This window comes from Temnothorax nylanderi, unplaced genomic scaffold, assembly GCF_030848795.1.
Source record: "Temnothorax nylanderi isolate EJ_2023f unplaced genomic scaffold, tnyl_v1.0 TNYL_tig0017_pilon, whole genome shotgun sequence".
NCBI classification, from domain to species: Eukaryota; Metazoa; Arthropoda; class Insecta; order Hymenoptera; family Formicidae; genus Temnothorax; species Temnothorax nylanderi.
The window spans coordinates 916,473-940,938 of NW_027249079.1; the positions used below are offsets into that span (position 1 = coordinate 916,473).

General features: G+C 39.1%; 1 protein-coding gene across 5 annotated transcripts in view; it reads left to right on the plus strand.

The window, feature by feature from the left end:
• Positions 1-24,466, plus strand: part of LOC139768647 (very long chain fatty acid elongase AAEL008004) — a 39,520-nt gene that overhangs the window by 4,610 nt on the left and 10,444 nt on the right. For 2 of the 5 annotated variants that reach the window (XM_071699053.1, XM_071699054.1), the window contains exon 2: positions 24,175-24,324. In XM_071699053.1, the coding sequence (XP_071555154.1) occupies positions 24,267-24,324 (58 nt within the window). In that variant the 5' untranslated portion in view covers positions 24,175-24,266. Of the gene's footprint in view, positions 1-7,197; positions 7,696-24,174; positions 24,325-24,466 lie in introns of those variants that run through there. The other 3 variants (XM_071699055.1, XM_071699057.1, XM_071699052.1) reach the window with 3 other exon arrangements.

Consider the following 24,466-nt stretch of genomic DNA (forward strand, 5'->3'; position numbering starts at 1 on the left):
AACAATTAACACCTCACTTTCTAGGCCATCTTTTAAAACCGCACACGGATTAGCGTAACCAAGTTTTTTTTTAAGTTTTTTTTAAATTGATACATTAAACAGTAAGAAAAAAGAATATATAGATGAAAATGACATAAAACTTCTGGTATTCGGAAATTCTGGCGTGTGTTTCGAACTCTACCGTACATGGGTTACCGTACCTCACATGTGTGTTTAAGGGTTAAAAAAAAAGATCAAGATAATTGCCTTTTAAATGATTTTTACGACGATTTTTACGGCTGCGAATGAACGACCGTTTTCTCTTTTACTTCTTAAAAACTTCTTATTTGCCTTCTTATTTAAAACGGCTTAATATCATGCTGTTTTGTCAGAATAATATTTGTACGCTATTACAATTTGGCCACGCGCGCATACGACTTCAAAGTTTGATTTCTATTTCGGAGAGAATCACTCTATTAATATATCCCGTTGGGTATATTTATATCTATCTAATAGGAGAAGTCAGTTTCTTCAGAAAATGTTATGGGTATCAATAACATCGTCGCAAACGACTATGACACACGTCACGCGAAAATGGCCCGCATACGGCAAGACATATACCTCGGTAATGATCGTCGATTCTCGCCTATTACAATCCGCTTCCGACGAATCGCTTGGCAAAAATTCTCAATCAACACTGGCTACCTCGACAGACGTAGAACGACACTTTGTACGGCACGTTCGCGAAATTGTGCAACGGACGTGATCGCACTGTATTTTTCGAGCTTCGCCAATCGCTTGTACGGCACCTCGATATTACTAGGCCAAGGCCGTAAACGTGTGCGAAATAACACGCCATGCCGATCTATATCTCATGTGTTTTACGGCAGGATCGTCGACCCCCTATTGTCACCTGTCTTTCCTATAGACTCCCGCTGTTTTCCTCGGCCGTGCGCCGTTCGTTAGAGAGATATTGCACTTTCGCAATACCTCTAGCGAAGGAAAGTCCCTCGACACGTGTTAGCTCCGAGCAAAGGAGACTCTTGTACCTTGAGAATAATACAGGATGAAGCTAGGACAGTTGGTTGAAAGAGAAGAGAACCGGTATACATTTGCGGTGTTTTGAATGTCGAGGAAGAAAGATGCTAGAGTCACGTGGGGTAGAACAGAGAAATCATTGTGAGGCGAGGTAGCCAAGAATATCGTAGCGCTTGTTTTTATTGAATTTTTTTCCTTACAATGTTTCACTGATCATGCATGTTTCACTTAATTGAACTATATCTTATTTAATAGTAATTTTTAATAATAATATATTAACGAGATGTTATAAAATAATTAAATATCTTATTGATTTCTGTCCGGTAGCCATCATACCTAGTTTTCATGGAGAGCGTAGGGTATCTCATTATAAGTCACATAGTCCATTATGAAGAATAATGGTTCAAAAACATGTCAAAATAAAATAACTATAATTTTCAATTTTTTTCAAATTAATTAAAAAGTTAATTAACACATAATTCTATAGAATAAAATATTTGTTTCTTAGTGTACTAAAATCTTTTTATCGAGACTAAATGTAATTCTGAAATACTTTTTTGAACTGATCAGTTTTTGTGTTACCTTGATTTAAGTCTTTGACTTTTTGATGCAATTTTTAGTTCTTAGTGTCTTTTGCATATTAAATGCAAATATTTTATATCTAATTGTGTGGTCAAATATTATTTTAGGTATAATGTGCTTGATCTTTAACGAGAGAGTAAAATGGTCTTGTCATCTTTAGTTGTAGAGATAAAACGTAAAGCTATATTTTTCTGGCACTCTCTTGTACTTTGAAACACAAAAGTACACACACGTGCTGTGTACTTTGGAACATTCTTTTTTGCTCATATTCGCGACATTTTACGTATTCATACGGATTTAATAAATATAATATTTATACGAATATATTAAGAAAAGACATTATTTTTTTAGATTAAATCAATCCAGACAATCTGAAAGCTTAAAGAAATGACCAAAAACATCCGAATTATTTAAAAATGGTCAACAATACGTCAGTCTTATCTATTATTGTTTGACCAAATGACTTCAATTATGACTGCATAAGTATAATTGCAGAAGTAATAAGCATAATAAGCAATTTTAAGGATATGTGAAGATGTTTGTTGTCAATATTTATCTAATTCTCGTTTAATTAGTAATTCTCGATAGCAACTTATTTGTGCAAACAGTAACATTTTTTATGCTTATTAATTTTTTAATATTTTGATTAATTTTAATAATTTTTTAATGCGTTGTATACAGTATATTTTACGCGTTTTCTAAATTAATATAAAACTGTTTTCTTGACTAATTATCACAAAAAATGAATGACGTATATATTACGCGATATTGATATCTATTATTATATCTCGTTGTATCTTGGAAAGTCACCATTTACATAAATATTAAAGAAATATATTTTTTAGTAAGTAAAACAAGAAAGATGATGAAAATAATAATTAATTAATTAATTGGTTTACTTAACAAGGAATTGTATTTATATATATTAATCATTATTAGATTATTAATCATTATTAGATATATTAATCATTATTAGATATATTAATCATTATTAGATACAGTACCCTCCATAAGTTTGGAAACACTCTATAAAATGCAATATACAGGAAATAGTACATAATAAAATCAATATATTTTGCTTTGTAAGTGTTTATTTAACTAAAGAAAACTAAAATGAAGGTATACATACATACATACGTTATCCGACAGGCTTTTAAAATAAAGAATTTCCATTAAATTTTACATTCCTCAAAGTAACCACACCTTTTGCCTTAATGACTGCCTTGCATATTCTCGGCATACGGTGGATCAACTTTCGGAGTTCAGTCGAGATACGTTTCCATTCTTGCTGGAGAACTTCCCAAAGGTGCACCTGTGACTTGTGATTCGCTGTTCAACAAATTCAACTCCGAGCACTTCGGTGTCGCGAAATGATCATCCGACATATTTTCGGCATGTACAAGTGTTGCAAGTGTCCCAGGTGGAAATATATATCATCATTTGAACGTCTTACGATATATTCATACCAAAAATCTGCACAGATCGCTGCCGTGTGATTATTTATCTGTAAATAGTCGCACGTACGGCATCTGTTATAGAGTGTTTCCAAACTTATGGAGGGTACTGTATATTAATCATTATTAGATATATTAATCATTATTAGATTTATAGATTAATATATTATGAACACATATAAGAAATTTAGTCGTTTATTCCATTAAGAAATATATTAGCAAAATAGCTTTCTCACAATAATTTAAAATTTAGAAGAGTTATACCTTTCGTATACATGAATAATTTACGTTTCGTTAATTTTACATACAATGCATAATACGCGAATAAAGTTCATGATTGCAAAGTCAAGTGAAGTTGATCTTGATTTTGAATAATGCAAATCGAAGAACTTTGTATTTTAAGATTTATTTATATCGCGAGTTCGCATTGGTTATGTATATTTGGTTCGGTATGACGTGAATTCAAATTGTCAGATTGACCTGTTTAATAGGATTTCCTTTTAACCTATTTAATTTATGTAAAGCGCGATGAAGTTGAAAACACGATTGTATATCGTGCAATGATAATGCGTTGTTGCAAATTATTTCGTCAAATCATCGAAAGTTTCTGCAATTCACGAGTCTCTTATCACGCAATCATGGATAATGCCGCCCGTATTCAGATCATTCGAGAGAGAAATTAATTTTATTTGAGATATATATTCGATTAAGTATAACATATTTCTATATATGCTACCACCGTTTTACAAGATTGATATCTACTATTTTTCCACAAAATACCGCCATACATCCAAAAGGATAAAATGATAATGAAATGATTTCTGTTTCGATCGGTTTCTTATATTTTTTAATAGCATTCTCTATCTCTTATTCTGTTATTATTTTATTACAACTTAATTATTAATTAGACCTTCGTGTATCACGAACCGTCGTGAGTCAAAACAATGTTAATTATTAAGTAACGGAGGAAAAACTACATGCGGTCTTCCTAAAACAATTAGTAACTCAAATTATGAGAACAATAATCGTATATCATTGTAATATGAAAACGATAGATCCGTATGATGGTCCATTAGCTATGTCACTCATGCTTAAATGATTACTTCTCATATTGCGTATACAATTCATAATTCGATAGACACACTATCTTTTTTTCACAATTGCAAAAAGTTGTTTACAACGCCAATTTATGGTTTTTATATAGATGATTGCAACGCAATAGAAAAATGATTGTAATATAAAATATTATTCATAAAAGAATTTATTACCTATATATACACGCGAAGCATTAACCAATAATGTAGAGTTCTCAAATGTATGCGTGTTTCTTCGCGGATGTTCCCTTTATCTGCACGCAAATAATTTTGCAAGATCAGCCGCGCCACAGCAATCCCGTACGGTAACGTTCTATTTAATGATGGCCTAGCAGTAGACGTCAAATCGATTAGCGCATCTATTGTTTATGCGTTACGTAAAAACATCATGCAATATTGATCGCTTCCTGAATATAATTGCACGGTCGCCTGGCCGTCGTTACTCCGACGCTATTATTTTTCTCAGATCGCAAAAGCCGCTTACAAAATTAAAGTTAAGAAAGCGAAGTGTTGCGCTAAATACTGCCGGTGTAATGCCGCTGCGTCGAAAGAACGTATGGGCGCGGGACGCGTGACGATACCTGCTGTCTCGAATTTAGGGGATTTTTGTCAAAACTTGTTTGTCAAAACATACATTCTTGAAGAATTAACAAGCATGAGGTGATTCTCAAAATCGGGAAAAAGGAGAGAAAAAGCAATCGTGCTGGCCTTGGAAAAGAAATTATATATCTTTCTCCTCCACAGGCCTAGCACGATTGCTTTTTTTCTGTCATGATTAATGCTATGCGCGTACAATAACAGTTAAAACGCATTTCCTTCACATGCTAATCTCTCGATTAATTCACTTGCTTTTTTTTCTTTTGGTGCCCTTGAATGATTCGTTGAAACTGAAAGTGACTCCCATATATTTCCGGAGACCTCTTCTAGACTCGCGATTGCGAGATCGCGATCTTTGGACTCGGCAAAGGTATCTGTAGTCGACTACTTACGAGCAGAAGGAAATGTAGAGGCGTTCGAGATACGTAGCTCGTTTAATTCAATTCAAGGCGATCGATCACCTCTGTTTCGAAATTGAAAGGTGACAATCACGAAATTTCCAAGGACCGTCTCGTCCTTGCAGCAGGGCAGTAAATCAAAGGGTAGGAAGTCATGTCTTATCAAACCGATATAATTATCGGAATTCCTTATTCCGTGTCGTTGAACTTGTCTGGCTTTCGGCGGGATATCCGGCTCTTTCCTGGAGAGACCAAACTCAAAATAGCATCTCCGCGCCGAGCGACGTTAGAAATAAACTACTTATGCTTTATGGTCTTGTGTGTATTGTATGTATTGTACAGTGTGAGATGTGTAGGTATTCAAGACTGATTTTTTAGAGAGATGATAAGGATTATTAATTCAATCTATAATCTTTAAAATTTTTTTGAACAGTTTCGGATTGCCAAATTATTATTAATGTGTTTGACATATCTCAATCTTTCTATATCCATATTTTAATTATGATACATAACATCGTCGTTCATACAATAGAACAACATGTCATTCGTTGGAATTGAGCACAATTAAATAAAAATACGATTTTTGGTCTGGCAATTAAGTTCTTTGACGAAATTTCTTTAAATTCGACTATGGCTTAATTGTCTCATAATTGGATGAATATCATATTTTTTTCGAGTTAAGACCTTCCTGCGTTTATACATGTGTCCATTCTGTTGGAATCCTTCGAAATTTAATTGAAATTTTTTATTTAATTGAGATAAATTGCGTTTATACGTGAAGTCGATTGAAACTTCGTTCTTCGTTCAATTCTTCCGTAATTGCATCTTTCAGTCGAGAAAACAAAAAGAAGCGTGTCAGGTGTATATTAGGGATGAAGGGCATTATTGTCTCGGGTGAAAAAAAAGACTGTCGGAAGGCCGTCGTGTACGTTAACGCGATGAAAGTTACATCATTAATAACAATTATCTCGTCCATATCTCGGGACAGATATAAGGAGTAGCTCACGAAATTTTTATAAAAAGATTTCTCTGACAAATGTTTCTCTGTCACTTCCGTATTTTTATCTTTCGTTAGGAAATAGCGATGTATGAAGATTGAGACAAAGGCATAAGGTCACGTCTGCGAGAAAAAAATATTTTCAGGGTCATTTCGTAACTTCGCTAAAAATTAATACACATTCGATTGATTTGGCTTGATAATGTGCAAACGACGGCCAGCAGCGGCTTGTTTTTCTGTACTTTTGATAATTATTCGCTTTTTAATATACATGATGTCTTTGTGCGTTCGTGAACTAGCTAGCGGCTGATCGGCGAGCAATTCGGTATAAAATTCGCATAATTTTTTGTATTCCGCGAACCGTCGTATGTATCGTGACGGCATATTTTCCTCTTTTAGAATTCACTCGATAAATAAGATTATCCTATTTGCAATCGTATTTACTCGAATACTCGACGTGACGGGGCGAAAGAATACGAGAAGCTGCGTCAAAAGTGCAGATTGAAGGACTGATTGTTTGCACGTCGCGAAACGCGTCTGACGTAAAATATGACATAATCTTTCGAGACATCCGCGGGGTCGCATTAAGGTGCATCCGGACCGAACTAACGTGGGCGAACAAACACGAACGAATACGGATGAGCGTAGAAAACGAACGCTTTTTTTATTTACTGTACTGACAAAGGGACAATTCGTCGATGCAAATTTGGGCTCGCTGGTACTCGCGACATGTCGCAGCGGTCGCGTTCGTTCGTGCTCCTCGCCCAATTCGGCTCCGCTTTTTAGGCATCACCGGCATCGGGTTCGTCGCGCTGACATCACGCGCGGCAAACACCGCGACGCGACGACGTCAAGAGCCATGTGCAGGTGAACCACAATCTCGACGTCGCGTCGCGCACGGTCTATACGACGACGAGATCCGGAGGACGCGAGCGGGAAAGAGAGAGAGAGAGAGAAGGAGTGAGATAGAGCAAGAGAGAGAGAGAGAGAGAGAGAGAGAGAGAGAGAGAGAGAGAGAGGTGGTAGAAGGGACCAATATGGCGAATCGGTTAAAAGCAATGCACCGGTGTTACGTCCGCCAGTCCGCGAGTTGGCACGACGACGGTGTGTTCGTCGCTTCGATATCGACACGGTCGATAACGCTCCTCTCTTTTCCTTTCTTTTCCTCCCTTTCTTTTTTTCTAATTCCTTCTTTTTTTTTTTAAATCGTTATCTCCCGAAACCTCAACAACGTTCGGGTCGTCGAAAGCGCAAATCTCGCGTCCGCGACCGCGATCGGAGAAAGCCGAAATAACGCAGATTTGCGATTTTTCGCGCAGAATCATCTCCGATATCATCACCGTCGTCCGATCTCTTCGTTCTTCCGATAAAACGCAGGTTTGAGAAAAACGGTCAAGAACGACGATCGATTGGAGATAGAGGGAGAGAAAGAAAGAGAGAAGAGAAGAAGACCGCTTTCGCTTTCGTTGGAGTGTCACGATTGTAGTGTGTGTTACGATTTTTGGACGAACGTTGATCAATTGGGGCGCAATCAGCGCGCGATTTTTCGATAATTAGTAAGTATAGTGAAATTTTTTCTCTTTCAATATCGGTTAATGTTGATCCCTCGGCGTTGATCCAGTTTCATCAATAGCGAGTGATAATATTAACGATTAATATAATTTGGTTTTAAGAAAATAATAATATATAATTAATAACATTATATTATTAGATATATTATTACATTAATACATAAAGAAATATTAGTGTTAAATAATTGATCTTTGAAGGCTATATTACAATAATATAATGTGCAATGACATAACAATTCACAAAACTGGTCGCATATAATTTTTATATCATACGTGCGATTTTTATAGCACGTATATCGATATAATAAATTCTTATTTGTCGAGTAATCTGTAATCCATCAAATAAAAACGTATTTTCATTCTTTTTCCAGTCAGTAACATAAAGAAAAGGGAATTGCATGGGCTTTTCTATGAATAAATTATCGCCGTTGTTGATGAAACTCGCTTGAAACCGAGCGTCAAGGATCAGTGCAATATCGGTGTGTTCAATTTTTGATAATACCAAGAAAATACTATTGTCCATGACATAATTCGAGATACGAATCTATCAAAATTCCACCGATCTATATCCTTGTTATTGGCGGTCAATAAAAGAAATTTTACAGAATCGGATTACAACGTTCGCAAGATCGTAAATCGAATTGAAATATTATGGACGTAGTTTCGAGGAATGGCTGTCCAACGCGTGACTGAACGTTTTAATTATTTCCGATCAGCCATCGATCGACCGCTCGGCATCGGTCCGAGAGTGCATACGAAATATATCTTCCTTCCTTCCTTCCTTCCTTGCCGCGTCTCTTCTCTTATGAATCATCATCACGGGCGCGCGATTTGGGTTTCGATTCACGTTCCACCCGTTCGCGACAGACTCGTGGGATCATTTAATGAACGTATTTATAGTCGTTAGGCCATCCTTACGTACCGAAGGAAGCCTTGAGTCAACGCTTCATAATGCGAACCGCGTCGTCGAGCTCTTCTGCGTTCATTTCGCTGCGCGATTAGCAAGGCGGACGATCGCTCGCAACACAACAAGTCGACAGTTCGACGCCGCTGACTGCGTCAGCCGGGGATTCCGCGCGATTACTTATTACGATCGCCGCCCCGCGATCTGCCCGTAATCGGAAAACCGGAAAGTCTATGACGCTGCTTCGCGGTTTTGACGCATCTCAGCGCGAAACAAATTTGAATTTTCGAACGCTCTCAAAATTTGTATTCCCTCATTATTCGCACACATATATCTTCTCCTTTATCTTTGCAAATTTTCTTTGTAACGACGACTCTGCTTATCGCTACACGGAGAGAATTTTTTGTTATATTTTACCCTTAAATTCACTACAAACTTGGGACAACTTGGCAACCAAGGAATTTTTAAAATATACAAAAGACATTTTACAAACAACGTGATAAAAATTACCATGCAGATTGGTAAATTTTGAAAAATTATTGATATTTCCTAGATATATTTTAGTAAAATTATAGATTATAGATATATAAATTGTAATGTGCCTTTTTTCAATGTTGACAGAAAACAGTTCTAGCGCTTGAAGAGCTACGAAGCCCTAGTTTCTTTTCGCTCTCTCTTCCTCTATTTTTCCCTTTCTTTTTTATCTTTCTCACATTCTCGATGTGAAAGACGCACACTCTACGTGTTAGCAAAGACGTAACGTGTGGTCGAACCATGTTACTCGTGTACACTAATCACAGACTATGCTTCCCGTTGAAAAACTATGTTTTCGGCTCTAAATGACGCTGTTCCGAAGTGAGAGAATGGAGCTTCCACAACAAAACTCTGACACCGCCGCGGCCGTATGTATATCGCGCGTGACTTTATATTATATAACGCGACGCAACGTACAATGATGTGGTTTAATTATCGCACGATACGCGACACGTAACATGCGAGTGGGATGCTACGAGACCGAGATTCCGACGTTATTCCTCGCGACGTACCGTACGTGATGAAAAAATTTTCCTGCGTTTCTTCCTTTCTGACGATAATTGCGAGATTCATTCATTTCTCAACACCAATTTTTGTAAGACTAATGAAACTTAAAAGAAAAAGATTGATAGATATATCCGAATTTTTTCCTTGCATCAAGGATTTATCATAAAAATACATTATTGCTTATAATTTACGTCAAAAAAAACTAACACGTGCGTGACGGAACACGTCAATTAATTCGGGTTTTCCTGTTGTTTTTTCTCGTTTTAATCTAGTAGGTTTTTGCTGCATGAAACCTATTAAATCTTAAAAAAAAAATGTGGTTTTACACGAAGACTTGTTTCAATAATAATTTACCCAACACATGCGCATTATATGATAAACATATGAGTATTCATATAATAAATTCTAATGATATGAATCGCTTATGTAATATCATTAATTACCGCTTAATATTGTTCCTTGGAATACTATTAATTTTATTAACATAATTTTATTAAATTTAACGATTGTCGATTTTAACGAAGTACTTAGTTTCTTTCGACATATTTAATTTAATTTACACGCGTGGAAGCACATGCTACGAGATCGTTGGCGTGTGGAATACTTTGCAGACACGTAAATAAACTGATGGCACAATTCGCGAGGAAACAAGAAAAAACAATTGCTTAATAGAAGATTTCAGTGGGTATATCTTGCGGGTAAAGGAAAAATACGTACAATTATCCTTTAGCTCCGGCTAGTTTTTGCATGCTTTTTCAAGGTCTTTTGTTTATGATCAGCGCTGCCGACAATTGTATAATCTCTCTACCTAAGTAATTAGTATTTGCTCTCATATTTCAAGGAAATTGGTATATCGGCTAATCAGTGTTATAATCGATGAACTTTTACGATTCGCGTCATGTTTTTTGGTATAACGTGTGGTTACATGATATTTAACGCACCTATAATATATATTAATAAGTACTATTCATAATAGTATACTAATATATTAATTATATATATTTGTTTAAGTATTCACATAAATATTTCAATTGATCTTAATGGATTTACCTGTTTTGGTTTTTAATGGGTTTTCGTCGAAGAACCCGTTCACTTTGAAGATCGGAATTTAGCTGATGATGTAATGTATCAAATATAAACAAATCTTTATGCATAACACCTATTACATAATCGATCTAATTCTCAAAGTGTGTGGGAACTGCAGCAAATTGATATCACGAGAAACTTGACTTGTTATTACACATGATTAAAGTTCTATTCCGAAGGCGATAAAAAGGAGCACAAAGTATCATTGGTAAATATTGATAAAATCAGTAATAATTGACGTTGTACTATTGATGATGAACTATTATCATCTAACTCTCTCGGGTCTTTAAGTTTAATTTTCAATTTCAGTTTCACCCCTTGTCTAATAATTCTTCCAATTTATACTTGATATATTTCGCTGCTCGTAATGAGATTACGCTTTTAGGATTTTTTTATCACGTACGTACACGGAAAAAAATTAGCTACCGTAGTAAATCTGGTCGTAAAATATGGACAACTAACATTTTTTTGCTGCGAGAGCTATATATTTAGCAATAGTAGCAAAACTTTTTGCTAAAAATATAACTCTTGCTGCAAGAAAATGTTAATTGTCCATATTTGACGACTCCTTTTTTCCCGTGTATGAGTTGAAATTTTGACCTATGAAGAAATGTTCCAGTTTTCTTTTTAATTATATGCTTATCAAATTAATAGAGCATTACGAAGTTACATAAGGGGCTGGTGTTCCAGATTAATTACGGACAACTTTCAGGCAAGGTACAAATCGGACCGGACGTCAATATTATTTTACCGTCGCGCGGTAGAAGCAGTATACATTCTTGTGGAATCGTGCGTAAACCTAATCGCTCGCCTAGGCGACCGGTATTCCGGTTACTGTATACAGTAACGCAATCGGTAAAAGCTGTTGTATAATCCACACGCCAGAAATGCAAAAAACCCGTGCGCCACGCACTTTTTATAGTTTTGAACAAGCGTGTCGCGCGCGCGCGCCGGAGAACGCGATCGCGTGCCGCGGTCTGAGCCGAGGCGATTCCCCGAACGATGGCAAGCGGTCGATCGATCCACTTACCAGCGTCGATGACGACCGACAAGCGCGATCTCCGTTCGCTCACGATCCATTCACGTCGATCGTCGATCGCGGGGCTGAATCGCCGCGCGTGGGTCTATCCGGCCGCCGGCGCCGCGCTGCGCCGGCGTGGCTCGTGGCGGTTGACACGCCAACTTATATGCCTATTACGTGAAACGTACCGCGTTGCGACACGGTCTCGGCAAATTTTCTGACAGAGATCGAAACGAGTCCTGCTTTCTCCCGAATTTTTCAGCTTGCCTACCGCGCGATTTCGCGCGCGGATGTACCCTATCCACATTTTTCCTGCCTATAGCGGAGGAATCCGCGATCTCATGCATGCCGCGCCGACTCGCCGGACCGGTCATTAATGTCGGTTTCATTAATAAATGGAAAGTCGCGCAGCTCAGTACGCGGTGTACATATATTATCCATCTGTCAAGGCCGGAACGTCCGTTCTCTCGTGTTGCGCCTTCGCGGATCAACGGTCGTATTCTGTTACCTGGCCGCGCTCTCATTACCCACGGGGTTACTCGTGTCTTCGAACTGTTATGTTTATATTTCGATCTGACGACCACTGCCCAAGGCACCGATCTCGAGTTAAGAGAATTTCGATAGGTATCGGCGCTATTGCGGTAGGAAATTTCGATAAGGACGATCGAGTCGTTGAATCGTTCTCGCAATTTCACGATTCGTCGGAATTACTCCGCGATTTCTCTGACGCGAAAACGACGGTGTCTCGTGCATCGGAACATAATAGAACGTAGGATTGTTCGATGGGGTCTCAAAAGAATGCTGATAACAGGCTTCGATCGTTTTCGTTCGCGGCAGCCCATCAACGATGTTGAGGAAGGACTTTAATATGGCACTTATATAAGGGGATTCTCTCCCTGCCCTCTCTCCACCTCTTCTCTTTCTCTATCTATCTCTATCTGTATCTCTATCTCTGTCTCTATCTCTTTCTTTCCACGCGCAGCCATTAATGCGTTACAGCGACTCTCGGCAAGTTACAACTTCATGCAGCTATGCACTTTCCCTGCTCGCTGCAACTCCGTCGCGGCTGCTGCTCGATCGTTGCCGGCGGCATCGGTCGCCGATTCACAGGCGAAAAAGAATCAATTACTCTTCCCGAACCTGGACCTAGCCTGATTTGCCTTTCTCGCTGAGTACGAAAGATTGCGGCATGAAGGCACGCGGAAATAAAAATTTCGAAGGTCGACTTGTGCAAGACTCAGTATCTGCTTTCTCGCATCAGTTACATAATCGACATTACGGGTTCGTGATCCGCTCATTATATCCGTCAGATGAGATAATCCCCGATGCAACATCCGTAGAAATGTTCTGAAATCTATGAGGATTCTCTCTCTGACGAGGGGGAGGGAAGGAAGAGAAATTTATTTTTAATTTGAAGCTGACTTTTATTTATAGAAGATATGAAATAACGAGAATTTCTCTTTCTCTTTTGAGTTCAGACAGATTCGCGGCCGCTATGTATAACGTAACCGATATAACATCATCCGCTTTGAATTGTAAATAAAGCTGTGCGTTGATCATTTCTCTACAATACTCTACAGTTCTACACTGATCTCTCCATGATATCGTGACGATCGTTTCGGCGAGCAGCGAGAGTACAAGAGAACTTAACGAATGAATTATATAACGGGAAATTAAAATGCCGGTTAATCTATTCCGCATCGTCGGAATTATTCAGCTATAACCATTATCAAGTTACGGTGATTCTCTACAGGTTCGTAACAACGTCGACGTTACGATAGGCTATGTAAACACGAGTTCGGATATAGCAATCCGCATGATTTATTTCATACGTTACGTATCTTGCGTCTTTGTACGACGGCACACATGGAAAATTTTATTAATTGACGTTTGTATTAATACCAAAATGCCTAGAGATAACTTGCACATTTCGGTCATCTACGCTAATTGCATTTTAAAAAGCTTCGCCTCTCTGCTCTTAAGTATCTTGGTAATTTTCACAGAGAGATGTTATTACAGAAAATTGGAGCGTTCTTGAAGGGTCAATCCGCGGGAGCAATTATACTCGAATTCCCGCGAGGTCGTATTCCGCTCGAGAGGTATTTGAATGCAAATCAAATGCTGCGAATTAAAATTTAAAACTTACTCCATGTGGGACAGCAGGAGACGTAATGGTATCTCAAATATATGTATATTTATAATTTATAATTTATAATTAGACTGGCGCGCGCGTATCGGAGATTAATTAGAGAAAAAATTGGAATTAGTTTCTAATTCATGGTGATGCTCTCGGTTCGCTTTCATAGGATTTGCCGTCAATCAAGTATTAACATATAAAAAATTCGCTAATCCCGAAACGTTCGAGCCATATCAGATTTGAAATGTAAAATGAGATGCAGAGGAGCCATTTACATAATCATTAATCGGTGTCTCGAGGTGTGACAATTCGGAGCTTACTTTGAAGCCAACGACGACTTTTTACATCGATCATTATCATCAATTCAGCGATGATGTCTCGTAATGTGTTTCCTCAGGGATCAGAGATGCGTTGCTGCAGCCTCGTTGTGCAACCTTATAAGAAATGGCAAAGGCCGCATCTCCCACGGGTTATTAGAACCATCATTCCATCGCCATCACGAACTTTATGGTCATAATGGCAAGTTATCTCAACGAAATGCAGCCGCAGGTTATTCGCAGACTTCTCACGTCATTCACGATCTTCTCTGGCTATCGCCAAATTCCACAGTGGGATTAACGACGTTATCGTCTACCTGGTCAGTCCGCAAAATCGTCAGTTTATGCGTAAATCGCGATTTCTCACGAAATCACCGTTGCCGATATCGTCTCGGCCTTGCTCCGATCCCATACGTGCACGTGTTATCGCTGCAGCTCACATGTTGCGTTAATGTGTTGTGCATGCTTGTGATGCACTATCGAGGACAACCGTTGCAGCCGGCTAATTTCAGATAGAACGATATTAAAGTGACGCGCGCGTAGTTAAAGAGACCTCCTTTAGTAAAGTAGGAGCAACATCTCACTGTGGATTTCGTGGAAGGCGTTAATTACGCGAGCGTTAATTTCGCGTCGTACTTGCTCGAGTCCGCGGGGTGTGAAGGAAAAAAGGTGGCGGAAAATAATTAAAACCTCGTCTCGTACCGCGAACGCGCGTAGCCCGGAGTATTTGCTCGCACAAATATGAGCAGAAAAGACAAATGTTTGTCAAGTGCATAAATCAAAAGGGTACAACGTTTACGTTCGGAACCGTGGTTCCCGCGGGTGAGAGTCTACAATTCTATATCAATGACCGTCTGTGTCTTCGTCCGAATCTATTTTTGACGCCATCTAGGCCGCGGCTGGTCCGTAAATCCGATTGTTTTAATACTCTCGAGACTCCTCGAGTACTCCTTCTCAAGACGTTGCTTCTCGACATTAAAATATTAGACGAGCAATATGTGCTTCATCTGACTGTTATCTCCGCACGTGACACATCTATGTATAATTTATTATTGTCAGACAGGATTTTAATATAAGCGTTTGAACTCGTAACTGTAACAATCTTCTGTCTTTCTTTAATCTCGAATCCTCAGAATGCTTGCATTAAGACATTAACAAACGCTTTCTCTATTCTGTGATTTATTCTAATATATTTTACTTTATTCGAACTCTATTTGTTAATTTGCGCGATGTCTAGACTAATAAATTCGTAAAAACAACACTAGATACAAGTGATTAACTAGCTCGCATGAATTATCCGTTATATGAATTGTAAAAAATTCTATGCATAATAAGGTCGTTCGAGGCCGTGCATTAATCTTATATGTCACCTGTTATTCTGTTGATTACATTAAATAGCTGCTTAAAATATCATAAATTTAATACATGTCTAAAAAAAACTTTACAGCCATAAAATTTCGATTGTACATTTTTAACGACATATTTTGTACACCATGACTATCTTATGTAAAATAAGCTTAATATTTTATACATATAATTGTCAGTACATAACTGTGACTCTGTTTTTAATTGCACTCATTTTTTAAGAGATTTATTCTATTTTTCTTTACTTTAGCTATTGCTGAAATATATTATGTATAATATTTACATCGAGGCTTATATCGTATAAATACCTAATGTGCAGAGATTATGTGCAGAGATTGTTGAAAATTATCCAAGGAAATGTTATTAAAATTATCTAGTTTTTTATCTCCTCAAGATTGATCTTTCCTTTCTTTTTTTCTGTCTGAAAAAAATAAATCTTATATGAGAAACATTTGTACATTTTACTCATTTTCTCAAGTATAATTATTGTTTTCCCGATGCTGTGCCTCTAGGTACGGGACACCCTGTACCTTACCACGATACTCTTACATAAACACGGCGAATTACGCGTAAAAACCGTAGACGGAAAGCGGCGCGGCATTGCAGTGCCATCCAAGTGAATCTTCGGCGCTAAGCAAGTCGCTGCCCAAGGTTTGTGCAATTAACGAGCCGATTGAAGGTATGCGTGACCCCGAGTGTACATTATGTTGGAAAGAAGGAAAATCCAACCTTGAATCTTTGAGAATGCGTTGTCTTTGGCCGCAGCAGTTAAAGTTGCGATTAAGAAGTCACTCCAAAATCACGTCAAATCTCGCTTAATCTACCGAATCGATTATCTCGCTTATCGCGCGTGATCATCAATTAATTATTTTAATATTTGTATAATCTCGCGCGATACTCGAAAGAGTAAGTGACTTATCATCGCGATCGTGACGATGATATCTCCGTTTTGTTATCGTCAGACGCCTTCTGATTATTATTTCTTTATTAATCAGTTTATACAAACAATCTCGCAGTTTCTTTGAACAACTTTCACGAAGCGACCCTTTCGGCGTGGGTCAAAGTTTTGGTTTCTCCTGGGCGTGATCAAGTGGGCAATTTCAATAATCATATGACGGTTAATTGAGGCGACGGCGGTCTCGACACGCGCTCCTTTGACGATTTTACGTACGTGTTTGTACTTTTGTTACGTGCCGCGATAATTTCGACGGCGAGACACGTTGATCAGCGAGAAAGGAAGCAACGCCTCGCCGAAATGCCAGTCATCCGCGGATACGTGCCATCCTGACGATTTCTCGTAATAACAAGAGAGATCACATGCACACGGCAAGAATTTATCTTTTTCTTTTTCTTATCTCTGATGTTGATCGTGTGAAAAAAATTATACGGAAGATGACAATGCACATGCCATAATTCCCTGCGCCTGATTATCTGTATTTTAATGCCGATAAAACCTCCAATCAAGATTATCTACAACAAAATTGAATCTAAATTATTATTATTATCTCTCTTTGATCTCGTAACTGTTGCTTGGCCAGTTGATTTTGGATCTTATCTTGCGCTTACAATTTTTTCTTTAAGTATTAAAATTCAAAGGTTTCAATGGAAATCCGCACGAATATAGAAAACGGGCTAACTAAGAACCAGGCGCGGTAAATCGTCGAATTGGTACGACACCTTCACGAAATGAAGGAAGTTCCAGGTTCGAACCCTGGTTGAGGTAATATTTTTTGCAATGATTTCTTCACAGTTATTTAGATGCATATAGCATCATTAAATCGAATCGATTAATTAGGTGTAGGGGGGGGGGGGTTGTTTACTACTCCAACCGGAGCTGTTTCAAGTCTCAAAAACACTTCAAATTTAGTCGGCGCGCAGTCAAGGTTGGAAGATATGTAAAATAAAAATAAAAATAAAACTTTTGCGCATTATTTACCGCGCCTGGTTCTTAATTATCCCGTTTTTTATATTCGTTTAAGTAAAAAAAATTTGTGCAAAAAGCAAACCCAAATAAGGTAGAAAAAAAAATTTCAGCAAGAAGGTTGAATTGTCAGGTTTCAACTTTTTTTTATTTCTTTTAAATTATCTTCTTAAAGAGCTTCAGATTTATATTTAAATTTATGTAATGTAACTTGTAGAAAAAAACCTTCGTCGCATCAACTACACGGAAAAAAATTTAACTAAATTTAGTCGTAAAATATGGATAACTAATTTTTTTGCAGCAAGAGCTATATTTTTTGCAGCGAGAGCTAAAGTTTAGCAATAGTAGCAAAACCTTTTGTTCTCGCTGCAAAAAATGTTAGTTATCCATATATTACGACTTATTTTAGCTATAGTAGCTAATCTTTTTTTTCCGTGTAAATATTTTAACGATAAATTAATTTCCATTGAAAATTTTTTTCCTGCGCGACGATTGAACGTTCGTTACTCGTGTACCGCGCCGAAATTCGGAGTTCGTCGATAAAATTTCTCAATCTTCAATCGTTCGTTTCCCGACGACTGGCGCCCGCGACATCGACGTTTTTCAACGCGGCGTTCCTATCTTATTCCAGCCTGCAGCGTCTGCAGCCGAGAGAAAGTACACGATGTTTACACCCTGTCTAAACGAGGAATACATTGTTGTCGGAGACATAACCGCGAGATAGTGACGTCGCGATAAAATTCACGTCACCACGTTCAGTGACTGCGTTAATCGCTCTCTATCTCGCCTCCGATTCCGCCTACTTTTCCGGAAATAGATTACGCTGCGCTATCGCGCAGCTCACCATCACGCCTTGCCTTTTATTATTTGGCCTTTCTTCTCTCGCTTCTTTTCCTTTCCTTCTCTTTTTTTCTCTGTCTTGCTGCGATCTCTTCATCCCGACCGCGGTTACGCAATCGTGTCGCGTAATACGAAAATTCGCGACCTGCGTTTGCACTTTCCGTGGATTTCCAGGCAACAACAATTTGACATCTGCTAGCGTTCAAGTATTGACCAATCGTTCTTTCTCCTTTTTTTAGTGTTAATCACATGCAATTACTAGTAAGAACGATAATTTGCGCGTTAAAACGAAAAAACGCGCTGCATTGCGGTTTTATGTCGTCCGGTCTCCGCGATTAAACTCGCTTTCAGCTTCATGCACGCCGATTATCGGCGCTTAAATTGATATGTGAAAATAATAATACCAGTGACATAAAACTTATAATAACTGGCAATTATATTGCGTTATATTTCACCTAATATCTCCGTGTATGTTTTCATTACTACCATTTTTAGGTAGGTATTTCTTAATTCATTGTAAAGAGAGAATGTGAGAGTGAATACAAGCGACTTTGTAACACAAGTACGTAATTATCCATGATTTTTCTAAGTATAATCAATATTTCAAAGTATAATAAATAATATATTTCAAAGTATAATAAATAATAAAATATACATAATATAAAAGTAATAAATATAAAACATAAAATAAATAAATGTATATTCTCTTCGTCGTAGAACGGATATTAATTTTCAACGAGTATTTCCTTATAAAAAAGATCAGACTACTTTTTACTTATAACATCTATGAAACGGTGAAGCAGATCGATTGTGTTCTTTAGCATAAAATGCAGTTCTCTTACTCGGCAGACGCTGCCTGATCAAGTCTCGTAGTTTTATACGCGGTCGGTTTTACCGAGCCAGCTGCGTTCATTATATCGAAGTCGTAATCCGCGACACTCGTCGATCCAGCACTTTTCTCCGGCGTGCTAGACAGTGACAGCACGCGACCGCAATTTCTCGGAGTGTCAACGACGACGGCATGCTGGGTCCGATAGGCCTTTCTCCGTTCCCTCCCCTCTCTCTCTCTCTCTCTCTCTCTCTCTCTCTCTCTCTCTCTCTCTCTCAATCTCCCGCTCTCCTACTCTCTCTTTCTCTCTATCTGTCTCTCTCCTTCTCTAGCCGCGTCTTTGTCATCTTTCTCCGTTTCGTTACTCAAGCGCGCGAGCTACTATTACTTAAGACCGCTGGCTGATTGCGTCGCATATAATAGTTACACTTGCACTTTCGGCTTGCCGCGGCATCAAGCAGTGCTGGATTCAGAAAACTTTAGCAAAGCGAGAACAACGGGTATTACTTTTGTCTGACTATTGTACTATTGTATTATTGTACTATTGTCTGCATCTACCCTGTAATTCGCGCGTGTAAAGTCAAACGTACGTGTGTATTCTTTCGTAAATAACAGCGAAGAGAATAACATTTCTTTCGTAAATAACAGGGAAGAGAAATTTATCAAATCGATCGTTATTCTTTAGCGGCAGTCCGGTAACTTGAGCCGACGATACTTGACGTACGCTCAATGATATTTATACTACATTTGGACCACATTTAGCGTTCTAAGTGAGACAGGAATTTTATTGAAAATCAAAAGTATGCGCTGAAAAAAATATTATCTTTTAATGATCATATAAGTGATTCTACGAACGCGATAAAAATAATTTTTGTTTTAACAAATTGGACAGAATATATTTCTGACTTATCATTTTAAATATATTTTTAAATTTAGCTGTTGAATTATACCGATACATATAAAGATCGCTGGAAAAACTTGAAAACTTCTGGATGAATAAGAATCTCTTATTATAATACATATATGCACTCATATATTTATAAATAAAAAATTCTTATCGAGGAACCGACGAATGCCCATATCAATAACACTAGCAAAAGGCACTTACAATCATTTTGTTACTGCAATGTTTGATCAATACTTAGAACATTATATCATTAATATCATAAATATAGTTTCAAATTTTTTTAATATTTTGTTTCTCTAACTTATCTCGTAACAACATCCATACTTCTAAATGTTTAGGAAGAGAAAATATTGTCATTATATCATACAAAGAATTCTCCGCAAAACTTATAGTTTAGCGATCGTAATACTTTTCATTGACGTCGTTCAATGTCTCTCGGCTCGCGATCGACGTCGAATAAAATGTTTAATAAGAAGAATGAAGAATCGTTTCTTCCTCATTCGAACGACTCAATTGGAGCGGAATAACAAGATAGGGGCTGGGTCCTCTGGATCCGTCACTGGCTTCCACGCCTGAGCCATGTTCGTTAACTTTCCTACGGTGCCGTTTAACGCGGCTGAGTCTACGAGTATCAACGACGACGATCCGAGCTTGAAGTCACTTTCACGACCGGCGTCCGTAAGATTGGACGCGTTCCAGTAGCCGCGGCTACTAATGTCGTCGACGACGACGACATCGTCATCTTCGTCGTCGTCGTCGTCGTCGTCGTCGTCGTCGTCGTCGTCGTCGTTGTGTCACGTCCCGATTTAACCCTTCGCGACACGCGCCTTCGGCTGCGTTACGCGAACGCATTATACCGCCCCGCGATTATCGTAAAAAATCATTATGCAACCATAGCAGATAGCGTCCCCGCCGTTTATTTGCGCAAGTAGATAAAATCGTGGCAACCTCGTCGCGCTGTGTGCCGCGACGCAACGTCACACCGTTCCCGCTAAGAACACAGCCGTTGTACTCTCTCGCGGACTTCTGTAATACGCGAAGAGAAAAATAAATTTCCGCCGACTGGCGGGTATCGGTCCATCAGGTCGCCCGACGGGTTTACGGGAAATAGATTTTTATGGGCTGTGAGATAACATCGAACAGTCATTAATTCGGATTGTCGTTACTCCGCGATAGTATCTTGGACCGTAAATAGACGCAGACAGGTGCGGCTTCTTTAAATAAAGATGCTGACCTACAGTATATTGGCTCTTTAGAGCGGGACGACGCTGACGCGGTCTCGTGCGAGGAAAATGAATGAACTCGTGAGTTTATTCGCGCCTCTTCTCCCGCTCCTCTTGCACCTCTAATTTTTCGGTTCGATCTCAAAGATCTCACGAAGATATACTCGGGCACTAAAGTGGTCCAGTGGATGCGTGATTACGCGATACATCGAGCGAAATCGGAAGAGGCTGCGTCAATTTTGCGCGCCGTAACGAAAGGAAAATCTGAAGTATTACACTCGACGCGTTTAAAGCAAAGACAAGTGTGGCGTAAAAAAGAAGAAGTAGGTATAGTAAGACGTCCGTGAAATGTACTTGAAGCAGGCATAGGCGAGATTCCTGTCGCTCCCAACTGGAAATGGTTTGAAAACGATTGCGCGAGATCCCCAATGTTAATAGGATGTTAATAGGTAGACGAGAATGCGCTCGCCCCCATCTCTCTCTCTCCCCCTCCTTCTGCCTTTCTTTTTCTTCCTTGCGATTAGATTAAATGACGATTTCAGGTAGTCAGACACGGGCTGGACGGCACACGGCTTGCGCAGGTGCGACCGATTCCTTGCGTAACGCATACGGCAGACACGCACACGATCCCGGCCTCCGCGGCCCGTTTTCTGTGCCGCGCGCGCGACTCCGTTATAATGTATACAGTTTTCGCAACGTAATCCCGAGGTATTTCGCTTGCTTGGCGCGTTTTCGGCTTTTCGTTTTGCAAGCGGGCAAAACATCTAGCGCGATCGCTCGCAGGAGGGCTGTGATCGCGACCTCCATTCCATTCGGCCCGTACCGTCTTCGATCTCCGTGCAACTCCCCCAGGAAATCTCCCGCGCGCGGCACGGATTTCGCACGCGATTCCGCACGTGATTCAATCGGAGCACGATCGATCGATCGATCGGCCGGCCACATCGTGGATTCGTTATCGGAACCGTTATTTGCGACACGAATGCGCGACGCTCGATCAGTTCCGAGCGGAAGTCTTGGAATCGCTTATCTAATCATGGCTAAAGCAAATATCAGTAATTGAGAATAAGTCCGACAATCACTTTATTAGATATCGATATCTTCCACGTTCGTCCGATTGCGGATAAAGCGCTATTGGCGATAGATCTGCGAATAGATTAGAAAAAAATTCCATCGAGTTTTTTTCATCCCAGCGAAATTCGACAGCTCAGGTTATCGAACTTCTCTTAATGGCCGTTCGGCTACGGCTATTCGTTAACATAATTAATTTTGCTCTCCGCCCCGAAGCGTAGAAATCGATATATTGGCACTTTCTTTATGCGAAATATTTTGTAACATTCATAGCGTTTTCAATTTTTAACATATAAAGAAGTTACGTTATGTAGAAGTTATGTAGAAGAATTCGAAGATGTTATGAATCCCATCAAGATTTTAACGCGAGTATTATTGCCAATTGCGAATATTATTACGGTCCATTGAGCTAAACTATTAGCGTCAACTTTTTCTCGATGAGTATTTTTTTCCAATTTCCTACTACCTTAACCCTTTGTAACTCATGTTATCAAAAATAAAAAATATGACAACTATTTTAAATTGATTTACAACAGATAAATTCATGATTTAGAATGTTGATGGAAACTTTGCCGGTTTGTAACAGTAATGTCACCAGGAGTTACAAAGGGTTAAAAAAAATTAAACAGTTTGTTGTCTTTTCTTATTTTGACAGCGAACAAGCTGACGTGTAACAAAAGTAAAGCGATCAATATTATAGCCTCGAGCAAGTGGGACACGTGGAACAATCGTCCACCGTTAATTTTGAATTATTAACTAGTAATAAAGTCATTAATTTCCATTTTTTGATAATTTCCATTTCTGATTAAAAAAAAAAAAACTTTCACTATTGTTTCTTTGCCTCGTTTAGTCGACGAATTCGAATCGAATCGAGGAGGCAGGCTCGGGGGAGAGTGAGCAGATTTGCGCGTTCGCAAGAGCCGTATACTCGTCCTCCCCGGAGCTGCCGAGCTGCGAGTGAAATTCAATTCGCGTGTACGGCGCGGCGTACGTTGTACGTACCAGAATGGTTCAAGGCCGCGTCGCCGATTCATGGTCGACTTGGCGAATTGCGCGACGGCATTGCCCGATCGTGCCGTGCGACCGCTTTCGAATGAAAAATTCGGTGGCTGTAACACGTAAGCCGTACAATGGACGCGAAGAACTCGAATCCCGATGAGCTTAGATGGCAAGCTTGGTCCGGGGCTCCGAACGCAACAATCTCGGCGGGATTTCGAAGAGACTCTTTTGTGTCGCTCCTGAATCATTGAAGAGTGTCAACAGTGACACTAAATTGCCAACCCAAAGATCGTATTTTTTTTTGTATATACGGATTTCGCAAGATCTCAGACTCTCAACCGGACATTTTCATTCACACAATTCTAAAACGTTTTTTGATCCTCTCTTCGACTCTTTTGTTCCCCGCGACGAATCTCTTCGCGACATAGAACGCGATCGTAAAATCAAGATTCAAGTTTGCTTACTAAATTTCTTGCTAAACACAAACGTTTAAGCGAGGAGAAGTTTCCAAGAACGCTGGCGATTTCAGATTCTCGCCGGTTCTCGTCGGTTCTCGCGGATTCACGTGCATAGCTCTATTAGATTAGATTAGATTAGATTAATGATTCCAATTATAGTATTTCGTACAATTGAAAGCGATGGTATCTCGTTTTTCCACTGGGATATGACATTTATATTATTATATGTCATCAGAAGACCGCGGTGTTTCGAAACAAAGTGTACGGCACGTCACGAATCTCACGATTGCGATTGTATTTCGTAGGAACCGTTGGATGTCTCCGAAAAAAATCTTTCTTTCGTTTCAGGAGGAGAGAAGGCGATCGTCTGAGAGAGTGGGTGGTAGACTTCGCTCCGAATTTCCGTCCAAAGTAGATCTGAGGGCAGCTGACACGGCAACATGTCGATCATAATGCAGTATATAGACCGGTTCCACGACATGCTGGACAAACACGCAGGTGATTATTAACGGCGGACAAAGTGCGCGGGACGGTCAAGGGGGGAGAACTTCCTGGAATCCATGTAGTGTCGGAAAATAGTTTGGATTTGTGCGATAAATGGCAGTGAAAACTCAACTGTTTTACAGTATGTCAGTATACC